This window comes from Ictidomys tridecemlineatus, chromosome 2, assembly GCF_052094955.1.
Source record: "Ictidomys tridecemlineatus isolate mIctTri1 chromosome 2, mIctTri1.hap1, whole genome shotgun sequence".
Taxonomy (NCBI): domain Eukaryota; kingdom Metazoa; phylum Chordata; class Mammalia; order Rodentia; family Sciuridae; genus Ictidomys; species Ictidomys tridecemlineatus.
In genome coordinates, this window is record NC_135478.1 from 119,510,488 (window position 1) to 119,522,469 (window position 11,982).

General features: G+C 42.6%; 2 protein-coding genes across 4 annotated transcripts in view; one reads left to right on the forward strand and one right to left on the reverse strand.

Moving 5' to 3' along the window:
- Nucleotides 1-7,931, reverse strand: part of Zmat5 (zinc finger matrin-type 5) — a 30,300-nt gene extending 22,369 nt beyond the window's left edge. Inside the window, exon 1 of one of the 3 annotated variants that reach the window (XM_013363207.4) lies at nucleotides 7,805-7,931. The gene's annotated coding sequence lies outside the window, so the exon portion shown is untranslated. The remainder of the gene's footprint in view (nucleotides 1-7,804) is intronic. The other 2 variants (XM_005336063.5, XM_040291975.2) reach the window with 2 other exon arrangements.
- A 259-nt stretch (nucleotides 7,932-8,190) lies between these two features.
- On the forward strand, nucleotides 8,191-10,928 carry Uqcr10 (ubiquinol-cytochrome c reductase, complex III subunit X). Its single transcript, XM_005336064.5, has 2 exons — nucleotides 8,191-8,387; nucleotides 10,669-10,928. The coding sequence occupies exons 1-2, from the start codon at nucleotides 8,238-8,240 to the stop codon at nucleotides 10,711-10,713; spliced, it is 195 nt and encodes a 64-aa protein (XP_005336121.1). The 5' UTR covers nucleotides 8,191-8,237; the 3' UTR covers nucleotides 10,714-10,928.
- Nucleotides 10,929-11,982: the final 1,054 nt, after the last annotated feature.

Below are 11,982 nucleotides of genomic sequence, written 5' to 3' on the forward strand. Positions count from 1 at the left end.
TTTCAAACTCAGCAGGTCTGGGATAGGGCCAGGATCTAAGCAGGCTGATTCCAAAATCCTCCGAGCAATGCTAGACTAGGGTGGCAGATGACAGACTGGAAAACAGAGAGGGTGACAGTCTCCTGAAGTCACACAGACCACCCTGGTCTAGCCTTGGAAGTTATTTTTCCTTAAACACAGATAGTCCTCAACTTACAATGGTTCAGCTTTGGATTTTTGACTTTATAATGCAGTATGACGCTGGGCTCCAGCGGTGCACTACAGCTCCCAGTCAGTGCTGCTGGCACAACAGGAAACGACCTGACTCTACACAATATACTGTGCTGCTAAATTGGGAGGCTTGGTAGGTTAGCTGTATCAAATGCATTTTGTGGGGGGGGGGAACGGTGTATGGTGCTGGGGATTGAACCCAAAGGCTCATGAATGCTTGGCAAGTGCTCTAACCTTGAGCCACACTCCCAGCACTTTAAATGCATTTTTGATTTACCATATTTTCAATTTACAATGGATGTATCAGGAGATACCCCCACCATAAGTCAAGCAGTATCAACCAACCCAGGTCTGAATTTCATCCCTGACATTGACTGTATAAATCTCAACAAACTAATCACCCTTTGCATCTCATCTGGAAGACAGGAGTAATAATGCTATTCTAAAAGATGACTATGAGCATTCAGTCATGAGTGCTGGGTGCTGAGCACAGTTTCTGGCACACAGATAGTGCTCACTGTGCATTTGTGGAGATGGCAGCCAGGCTCCATGGCCCCCAGGGATCCTCCTTCCTGATTTTTCCACTTTGTATGATCCCTCAAGAGCTGCATCAGAGTTTAGTCTGTGTGAGCTAGAGAAGAGAGGTGATGGTACGCCATTTCCATGGGCAGGTTATAAAACACACTGCAGCTTCCTTCTCAGTGCCTTTCTCTGATCACTTTTATCTAGAGGACGTCAGCTGCCACATGGTAAGCAGCCCTATGGTGAGGCCCATGTGGAGAGAACTGAGACCCCTGCCAACAGCTGAGTGTTATAGTTCAGATATGAGGTGTCCCCCAAAAATCTCACGTGTTAGTGCAAAAAGTTCAGAGGTAAAATAACTGGCTTATGAAAGCCTTAATCTCATCACTGTGCTAATCCACTTAAATGGATTAACTGTAGGCAGTAGGGTGTAGCTGGAGGAGGTAGATGACTGGGGGTGTGCATTTGGGACTCATATTTTGTTGTTGTTGAGTGGAGCTCGCTCTCTGCTTCCTGACTCTCATGTCCTAAGCTGCTTTCCTCCTTCACATTCTCCCACCATGCTGCTGTTCTGCCTCATCTTGGGCCCAGAGCAATGGAGCTGGTTGTCTACAGACTGAGACTGCTAAAGCTGTGTGCCCCAAACTTTTCCTCCTCTAAAATTCTTCATATCATGTCTTTTGGTCACAGCAATAAAAAGGCTGAGTATAATAGAGAGAAAGCTTGAAGACCCTCCCAAATTCCTGATCCTGAGAAACAGCAGGAAATAATAAATGTTTGTTGTTTTAAGTCATTAAGTTTTGGGGTAATTTGTTTTGTGGCAGGAGATAACCAATACAGTGGTATAAATGAATGAAAAAATTAAGATCTGTGGCAGCTACAGGAACAAAGAGCTCCATATCCCAAAACACCCCTAAGTCAAGTCAAAGGAGGCCCCTGTCCCCACTCCCACATGCACAACCCCAAGGTTCCACGGGTCCCTTTTCATTCATTCATTGACCAGCCAAACATTTGCTCAGCACTTTATCTCTGCCAGATAATGGTTCGCATCTCACCACAGAGGCCTTGCTCTCACGAAAATGTAGACTGACTATGTGCTGGGGGTAGCAGACAGATACAGATACTACTACTAATACCCGTAGTAGGCTCACTTGGTACCACTTTGTGCCCAGTAGTACCAAGTGAGCACCTGTATCCAATTCCTCTAAGACCCTGCAACTTCCTTCTCAGTGTCCTTCTCTGATCACTTCATCTAGGGGACATCAGCTGCCACATGGTAAGCAGCCCTATGGCGAGGCCCATGTGGAGAAGAATGGTCAGAAACAATCACAAAATTCTTGGGTACAGATTGAGTATCCCAGATATGAAAACCTGAAATCCAAAATGCTCCAAAATTCAAAACTTGGAGAACTGACATGATGCTCAAAAAGTTTCATATTTCAGGTTTTCAGATTAGGGATGCTCAACTGTTAAAGTTTATGCAAATAATCCAAAATCTGAAAGATTCTGAAATATGAAATGCTTCTGGCCTCAAGTATTTTGGATAAGGAATACTCAATCTGTACCCCAATGATCAGAACAAATGTAATTTATCCTAAAACAGAAATCTAATGTACAGCAATAGGAAGAGAAGTTATCCACTACTCACTAAATGCTAGGCACTTAGCCACTGCTCAGTCTTGCATGAGGTGGGGACAAGGATTTAATGATGTACACAAAGCCTGAGATGTCAATTCTGTTGTTATTCTCATCTTACCCTGAAAAAAAAAAATTGTGGCCATAGAAAGCTCACATTTGGCAAGGATCAAGAGTAGGGTATGGTGGGCTGGGATTATGGCTCAGTGGTAGAGCGCTCACCTAGGATGGGTGGGACCTGGGTTCGATCCTCAGTACCACATAAAAATAAAGGCATTGTGTTGTGTCCATCTATATATACCTAAAAAATAAATATTAAAAAAAAAGAGTAGGGTATGGGCCAATCAGTTCAATGATACCCCATACAGCTATTAAAAAGGCAAAAGCCAGGCACAGTGGCACATGCCAACAATCCCAATGACTGGAGTGTGAGGCAGGAGAACAGGAAATTTGAGGCCAACCTGGTCAACTTAAAGAGACCCTGTCTCAGAATAAAAAATAAAAAGGGCTGGGGATATAGCTCAGTGATAACAGCACCCTAAGTTCAATCTCTAGTATTTCAAAAAAAAAAAAAAAAAAAAAACAAGTCAAAGGAAATATTTCTTCATTTAAACAACTGTTCATTCTATATTGTTAAATGAAAGCAATAAATAAATAAAATGGCTCATTATTACATAAGTATGTACAATGATACTACTGTTTTAAGGAGAAAGACTCCTCTTCCCATATATACAAAGACTAGAACAGATACAATATTTACTGTGCTTATGTCTAGGTAATAGGATTACATGTGGATCTTTTTTTTTTCATTTTGTATTTTTCCATTTTTCTAAGCAGTTTCTACATTTAGTTGTATTGTTTTAAAATCAGAAATCCCTTAAAAAATGTGTATGCTGGGGTTGTGGCTCAGTGGGAGAGCTCTTGCCTAATATGTATGAAGCCCTGGCTTTGATCCCCAGCAACACACACACACACACACACACACACACACACACACACACACACGAGAAATCTACAAGGCAAGAATAAATCCTATTTCTTCTCCCTCCCTCAGGAGACTGCCAGGGACGGTTCCAGGGACCTGATTTGCCTGAATAAATCAGTTAGGTTTGGTGGTTGAAAGGGACAGAATAGACAGTTCCCGCGGCTTCTGGCTGAAAACTGACAGGGTAAGCCCTGATATTCTAACTCAACCTGGCCTAGCATGCCCCAAGGCCCAGTGAAAAGTTGGCTGAGCCCAAATCTGGGCTCCAGGGACTATAGGCTGAAGACAAGTGTTTCTCATTAAATAGTTACAGGTCCCAGGAGCTCAGTTTCCAAAAAGGAAAGATAAAAATAGTCTGGAAGAGACTTCTAAAAGAGATACATGGACTTAGAACTGCCCTGTAGCCTCCTTCTTCTGCTCCCAGTCTGGGCTTCAAATACCATCTGACCCTCTGTTACCACTGTTCCTGCTGTCCAAGTCAAATCCCACCCCTTCACATCTGGACCAGCTTCCTCAGTTTACCCACCTGGGTTGCATCAGACCAACTCTCTTAAATCACCCCTGCTCAAAATTTTCCATGTCTCCCAGGGGGGAACCATTTTAAAAATGAAGTCTTCAGGGATGGGCATGTAGCTCATCAGCAGAGTGCTTCTTAGCATGCATGAGGCCCTGGGCTCAATCCCCACCACATTTCTCCTGGGTAAGGGTCAAGCCCTCAGAAATCCTGAATTAACAGATCTGGAAGGGGACTCAGAAACGTGCATTTTAACTAGTAAGTCTAGTACCTCTAGTAAGGATCTTCTAAGAAAGAAAACCCTGTAGAAAGAATCTCCCCTTGACTCCCAAAGGCAGTCTATGGGTGGGGAGTCATTCCCAGTAAACATCTCCAGCCCTGGATTTGTGTCCCAGCAGACAGAAATCAGTCTGATTACAAATGAACTCAGCTCACTGAAATGGTAATCTCAATTAGATGCAAAGCATATGATATGTCAAGAGCTTTGTAATGTTGTGAACAACCAATAAAAAAAAAAAAGAAAAAAGAAAAAAAAAATTAGATGCAAAGCACAACTTACAGAGTAAGAAATTATTTTCTACTGGATAAGTGTCTTGTCATATACTCCAGAAAAGTTCTGAATTGAAAACAGAGGTGGAAAAGTAAATCAAGTTCACTGTACTAAGGTTCCTGAACTAAGTCTAGTAAAAATCAGCATGTACTTGGTATTTAGGTGGTGTATGACTGTAATTCCAATGACTTGGGAGACTGAGGCAGGAGGATTCCAAGTTCAAGGCTAGCTTCAGTAACTTACTAAGCCCTAAGAAACCTAGTGAGACTGTCTCAAATTTTAAAAAGGAGGGCAGAGCTGGGGATGTGGCTCAGTAGTTAAGCACCCCTGGATTCAATCCCCAGGACCAAAAGTATCTGTTACATTGCTTGGCATGGTGGTGAACACCTGAAATTTCAGTAACTCAGGAGGCTGAGAAAGGAGAATCACAAGTTCAAGGTCAGCCTCAGCAACTTAGCAAGACTCTGTTTCAAAAAATAAAAAGAGCTGAAGATGTGGGGATGTAGCTCAGTGGTAAAGCACCCCAGGTTCGATCTCCTAATACAAAAAAAAAAAAAAAAGTATCAGTAATATTGAAAAGAATTTGACATTAAATATTTAACAGATAAGCATTGTGATTCTGATTTAAGGTATAAAAGTTAAAATGTACAGTTAAGTAATTGATATAATATATGTCAATAATTGATATTAGACTTGTGATTTTAGTTTGAGAGGTTAGCAATAATTGGAACACTGGCTATTAGAATCACCCGGGATGCTACAAAGGTTAGTTAAGGAAGCCCCCATATTCTGAGTTCATGTCAGACAAAGAGCCTATATTTTTTAGACAGACAAAAGCCACTGACAAGAGAATTTTACTAAGTCTATAAAAAGTATTAAATTGTTTACAAGAACTTGAAATTCAGTATGTTTATAAGTTTAATTAATCAGATTTTCTAGTAACCAAGTATCCTTGGGGATATTGAGCTTGTTAGGTTATACATCTAAGTGCTTAAAAAGAAAATCAAATATATTAAATTTATAAATGGAGTTAAAATGTTTAAGGGAATGTAATTAAGCTGCAAATAGGGCTGAGTGTTTAAAGGAATTTAGTTTGTTAAACTTGAGATCAAACATCAAAGGAAAAGTGAAGGCCATTTTTCTTACTTTTCTAGATTTATGTACAGAATAATAATTCCTAAGTTGAAAGTGAAGGCTTAAAGATAATTAGGTTTTTAAAAACTGTTATTCTGGCCAGGTGCAGTGGCACATGCCTGTAACCCAAGCAGCTCTGGAGGCTGAGACAGGAGAATCATGGGTTCAAAGCCAGCCTCAGCAATGGCGAGGCACTAAGCAACTCAGTGAGACCCTGTCTCTAAATAAAATACAAAATAGGGCTGGGGATGTGGCTCAGTGGTGGAGTGCCCCTGAGTTCAATCCCCAGTACCAAAAAACAAACCTGTTATTCTGCCGGGCCTGGTGGTGCATGCCTGTGATCCCAGTGACTAGGGAGGCTGAGACAGGAAGATTGCAAGTTCAAGGTCAGCCTCAGAAACTCAGCGAGGCCTTATCTCAAAATAAAAAATAAAAAGGGCTGAGAACGTAGCTCAGTGGTGAAAGTGCATCTGGATTAAATCTCCAGTATCAAAAAATAAAAAAATAAAAATTGTTATTCCAAAATGAGAATTTCAGTTTAAAAGATAAAAAAAAATTTTAAAAAAGGAGAATAAGCCGTATCTTTCACTCCCTGTGTTCTTCCCTATTCATCCCACCTAAAATAATTGCCTCTGAACTGTCCATCAGTCAGGTTTGTTTGCTGCAGGTGATTAGCAAGAAGTAATCTTTTCCTTCAGGCTCACTATTTTCTGCCCCAAGGAGTTACCAGGATGCGTTGCAAATAGTAAATAACACTTTAATGATAACTCATCCCAGATGTAGAGCATTTCACACTTCACCTAACCAGGGATTACAGTTACTTCCCCAACTCAATTAGGGGATTGAGTCCAGAGGCACTATACCACCATCACTGAGATACATTCCCAGCCCTATTCAGTTTTGATTTTGAGACAGGGTTTTGCTAATTTGCCCAGGCTGTCCTACAACTTGTGATCTTCTTGCCTCAGCATCCAGAGTAACTGAGAATATAGGCATGGGCCAATTAACTGTTGCTCTTTACAGATGAATTAAATAGGGCCAGAAGTCCAGACCCGATTAAGGTCACAAGTAAGAGCCAGGGCCAGGCTTGAAGTCTGGTCCATGGTTTTGAATGCCCCTCCATCCTGATGGCTCCTATCTCAGGCTCATATGTCTCTAAACTTCAGAGAGAGAGATCTCCACTCACTTGTGACATCTCCACTTCCAATATAAACGGAATGTGGTTAAAGCAGAACTTAAGATCATTGATTTTTAAGTCATTTTGTGGTCAAAATTCCATTTCTCTTTCCTGCACACATCTGCCAGTTGTTCTGTCTGCCCTATTCCCTAAAGTAATAAAAAATTGGATGGTTTCTCTAATCCACAACCTAATCTAAATCATCGTCATCCTTCAACTGATCCCCAGCAATAATTTCCCCTCTTCATTCATTCTCCCTAGAGCATCCAGGACGATGACATTAAAATATAAATTAAATCTTGCAGCATTCTTGTTTAAAACCCTTCAATGGTTTATTAATGCAAGTAAGAAAAAAAATAAGACTTCGTACGATGGGTTGCAAGGCTAAACTGAGCTGATTCCAGCCTACCTCTTCATAGTCTATCCTATTTTCTTTAAAACATTCCAGGACTGCAGTCACCCCAGGGCCTTTGCACCAACATTTTCCTGTTTGACCCTCTACTATAATCATTCAGGACTCTTGTCAACTGTCACCCTCGAGGCAGCCACCCAGGCAAAACTCCCACCACCACTACTACCTTAAACATCCATTCTCTTGTTTTTCAAAGCACTATTTTGTTAACTGTCCCCTCCCCATCTGCCTATACAAAGTAGATTGAGTGCCCCTAGCACAGGGCCTTCTTCACGGCGGAAAACGTTTGAGAAATACACTTTACCCCCAAAGCCCTGTTCTTTCTACTCCAAAGAAGCTCTTTCTAGTCCCAGGTCGCCTGCATTCTTGCATTCGAAGCCCAGAAGTGAGAAGAGAAAGCGCATTCGAGTCCTTCCTTCCCCTGAGGCCAGGCTGAACAGCTCGGCCCCAAGACCCTAAGGACTTTTGCCAGCTCTAGGCCTGCACTTGGGGCAGGCAGTGGCGGAGAGACAGATGGGGTCCCGGAAGCTCAGTTCCCTTAGACTTTTTACCCCTCCCCATGCCAGGAAATGGCGGGACGCCAGATTTAAATGCAAGAGCACGAGCCTTGTAGCTAGGGAAAGAGACTAACGAGATCTCGGGCCCTCACGTCCAGCCAAAGGTACCTCGCTCCGCGGGGCTGGACGGCTGCGGGCTCCTCCTCCAATGCCCTCGAGTCGCGCACTGCTTGATGGTATTCGTAGTCCTTCCTTGGGCCCACCCTTCCCAGAAAGCTTCGGGAAGTCAAGCCGAGATAGAGTGAGAGGAGGTGGGGAACACGAGGGCTTCTGGGAGTTGTAGTTTAAAATATTCAAGCATCAAGGAAGGCCTGGGAAAAAAACTGAGTAATAAATATTATCAAATTTGAGCTATAAGGATCTGAATTTCATGAGATATTTTTTCTCTGTGCATGTTGTTAGTTACCTCCAGGGTTCAAAACGACGAGCATGTCTATTCATAGGAACCACAAATCCCAGAAAGCGTTGCATGTGGAGGCCTTTGGAGAGCGAGGTCGGCTTCGGCGCAGGCGCGGTGGCTCGAGTTCGGCTGTGAGGAAACATGGCGGCCCCGGCGCTTACTGCGAAGTTGTATTCCCTGCTGTTCCGCAGGACTTCCACTTTCGCCCTCACCATCGCGGTGGGCGCTGTGTTCTTCGAGCGCGCCTTCGATCAAGGCGCGGACGCGATCTACGAGCACATCAACGAGGGGGTGAGGGTTTGAGCCATGCTGACCTTGGGTCCGCTGAGGGGTGACGGTGGGAGTGGAGTTGGGACGGGGCTCAGTCTGTCTTCACCTGGAGAAGGGTAAACCATAGGCGTCTTTTGCCGAGAGACTGATATCCCCCCCGCCCGGTTTGGTGTGAATCCTAAAACGATGAATGAAATCCATAGACCCCATTTTGCAGGGGTTGCAAGTATTGATAATGTCCCATCTCACGTGCCTACACGTCCGTTTGCATAAAACTAAAACCAGATTAGAGCTAAAGATTTACTAGGACCCCACCACCAGTAAATCATTTGCAGTTCCGAGCTGGAACCGAGACCCTTGTCTCCTGAAAGTGTCAACAGCAGATTGAAACAATCGTGAAAAGGACATCTTAGACACCGTGGTTGACCTTTAAAGGATTACTCTTTCAGTTCCCAAGGTGTGCCACGCCGGCAACGTGGTGTTTATGACTAAAAGTAGGGCCTAGCTGGGGAGCAATATTGGACATATTATATTCTTAAATTGTGTGCATATACGAAAATATAATAACAAATCCCACCATTATGTACAACTGTAGTGCACTAATTTAAAAAAATGTGGAGAAAGAAAAAAAAAAAGAGTGGAGGCTAGGAAAAATAAAAGCCTATCTGGGAGTACTAGGCCTTGTCACTTAATAACGGTACTATTAAGTTACTTAACTTCTCTGAGCTTTAGTTTAATATAAAATAGAGATCATAATAGTAACTACCTCAGGGAATATAGATCTAGTGTCAGTGTCTGATAGGTGGTACCACTGGAAAAACAGCATTCATTACTTTCTTAGAAAGTAAGGAAACAAGAAGGCAACCGCAATACCTTTTTAGATTTGCTGTGTACCAGGCGCTGTGCTAGGTTCTGTGCATGTTTTATATCATCAAATTGTGACTGTACTGGAAAAGGCCTGGTGCAGATAGTCCTGTTCACCATTTCCCTGTGTTTTTAATTTGAGGCTGTATGCGTCTACAGTCTAGGAAGGCTCTGTCCACCAATGCCAAACTGCCCAAGGCCAGTCCAACTTCCTGCCCACATGAAAGTGTTGCTGCTGCCCCATCATTAAAAAAAAAAAAAAGAAAGAAAGAAAAGAAAAGACTAATTTATTTCAATTATGGTTGGATACAATACTTTTATTTTATTTTTATGTGGTGCTGAGGATCAAACCCAGTGACTGGCACATGCTAGGCAAGTGTTCTATTGTAAGCATTTCCATAGGTCATCCCCACTGATCTGGAAAGGCAGCTAAGTATGCTGTCATAACCCACCTATTTTCTTTTCTTCTTCTTTTTTTTTTTTTATTTAAAGAGAGAGGTTTTTGGGGTTTTTTTTAATATTTATTTTTAGTTTTTGGCAGACACAACATCTTTGTATGTGGTGCTGAGGATCGAACCCGGGCTGCAGGCATGCCAGGCAAGCGCACTACCGCTTGAGCCACATCCCCAGCCCAATCCACCTATTTTCCTGTGCTTTTAAGAATGATAATCTCGGGGCTGGGGATGTGGCTCAAGCGGTAGCGTGCTTGCCTGGCTTTGTGCGGCCCGGGTTCGATCCTCAGCACCACATACAAACAAAGATGTTGTGTCTGCCAGAAACTAAAAAATAAATATTAAAAATTCTCCCTCTCTCTCTAAAAAAAAAAAAAAAAAAGAATGATAATTTCAGTCAGTTTAGGTTGAGTAAACAAAACTCAATGTAAAACATTTGGGAACTGTGCACGTAGGACAGTAGTACCTGGGAGTCAAAGAATGGAGACATCTTTTAGGCCTTTTTTTTTTTTTTTTTTTAAACCACGGATTGAACCCACAGCATTTAAACCCATTGAGCCACATGCCGAACCTTTTTTTATTTTTTATTTTGAGATAGGGTCTCCCTATGTTGCTGAGGCTGGCTTTGAACTTGCAATCATCCTGCTTCAGCCTCCTGAGCCATTGGGATTACAGGCACGTGCCACCACACCTGGCTTCCAAGCTGTTTCTTAATAATTGTGTTCTTCCAAGCCATTCTCTTAATATGTGTTTCCATTCCCTATAAAAGTAGGATTATCCATTCCAGCTTCAAAGTATTTTATAAATATTTAGAATTGTGTGTCAAACCTAGTGTTGCTTCCATTCTGCCCACCACAGCTGCACATTTTTTAATCAGACCATGAAACTGGTTTCTCTCAAGTTTGTTTTAGTTGCTTAGTTTGTGGAGTAGTTGTAAAATGTGAGAGCACAGGTTACAGTTTATGGTTCTTGTCTTTTAAATGCAGAAACTGTGGAAACATATCAAGCACAAGTATGAGAACAAAGAGTAGTTTCTCACCTCCAAGGAAATGAAAGGACCAGATCCACCCACCAGCTGTTTGCCCAGAACTGGGGCCTCAGCCTGAAGATGATTCTCAAGTATTCTTCAGGGACCGCTGGTAGCTGTTGGCAAGAAATGGCTCCACCTAACAAACAGACTCTTTAACTTCTTCCGGGTTTGAAGTGTGTTTAGAGTCATCCGCAAATAAATGTAAATTATCCTTGAGACTTGCTTCTGCACTGGGTGCTTTGTTTACCTGATCTTTACTTGTCAGTTAAAGCCCTCTGCAAATACCTAAAGGACAGACTCCACCACGTACTCCTCCACGTGGAGTTTTCCATTAACTTTTCCATTAATTCCAAAGAATTCTGGTTTTCAGAACAGCCTGAATTGGAGATATTACCTTCAACATTGGGTCTCAAAACTGTTAGTTACATTCTTAAGTCTCACAGAGGTGACCTTACTCTCTTGGCCATAGGAAGCACTATGGTCTCTGGAGGAATAGAGATTGGCCTTGGGGCCTTTAGCCAAACCTGCCTCAGTCTTTAGTCTGCCTTCTGCCTTTTGCTGAATTTCTTGGTAAGCTGCTGGGGCAGGGCCTCCTGTCAAAGTTCCACTGAGGAGTTCAATTTATTAAAATGCTTGGGTTTGAATTCCACTCCAGCAGTTCTAGCTGTGTGGACCAGTGGCACACACTTGACCTTGCTGAACTTATCTTTACAATTGAGATAATACAAATACCTATTGCATGTGGGTTTTGTGAGTTTTAAAGTACTTTAATGCAGCTGGGGAAGTTATAGATGCTGGTAGTTGGAGGAAACTGCTGGCAGAGACAAGGTTGCTAAGGACTAGAAAAACCTGAGCATTCTGCTTGAAACCTGGAGCAATAGGAATGTAAGGAAGGGGAATTCAAGGAACATCATCTGGTCATTAATTCAAAAGTTTGGGTAGCCACTGTGCTAGCAGGAGGTTTGGGGAAAGTAGCACTGTGGGGCTTGAATTCCCACAGGACGAGGTAGTATAAATGCCATCCTACATGGTTACAGACTGGGGCAAAGGTTGGGGAACAGTGCATTGTAAATGAGCCGAGACCTGGAGGTGATAAGGCTGAGTCACTTAAGTGGGTATTGGAGGCAAAACAGGAAGTAGCAGGTTTGAAGGCACCATATTGAGGAATGGATTTACTGAAGCCTGGGAGGCTGAAGGTGATTGGAAATATCATTCAGAACCTGATGTGTCAGTGAAGATTCTGGATTTTGCAAAAATTAAACTGAAAATG

What these genes read in the sequence shown, in the direction of transcription:
- Uqcr10 (XM_005336064.5), top strand. Translation starts at nt 8,238, where the DNA reads ATGGCGGCCCCGGCGCTTACTGCGAAGTTGTATTCCCTGCTGTTCCGC. An exon ending in ACGAGCACATCAACGAGGGG is followed by an intron (nt 8,388 to 10,668) that starts GTGAGGGTTTGA and finishes TTTTAAATGCAG; the next exon opens with AAACTGTGGAAACATATCAA.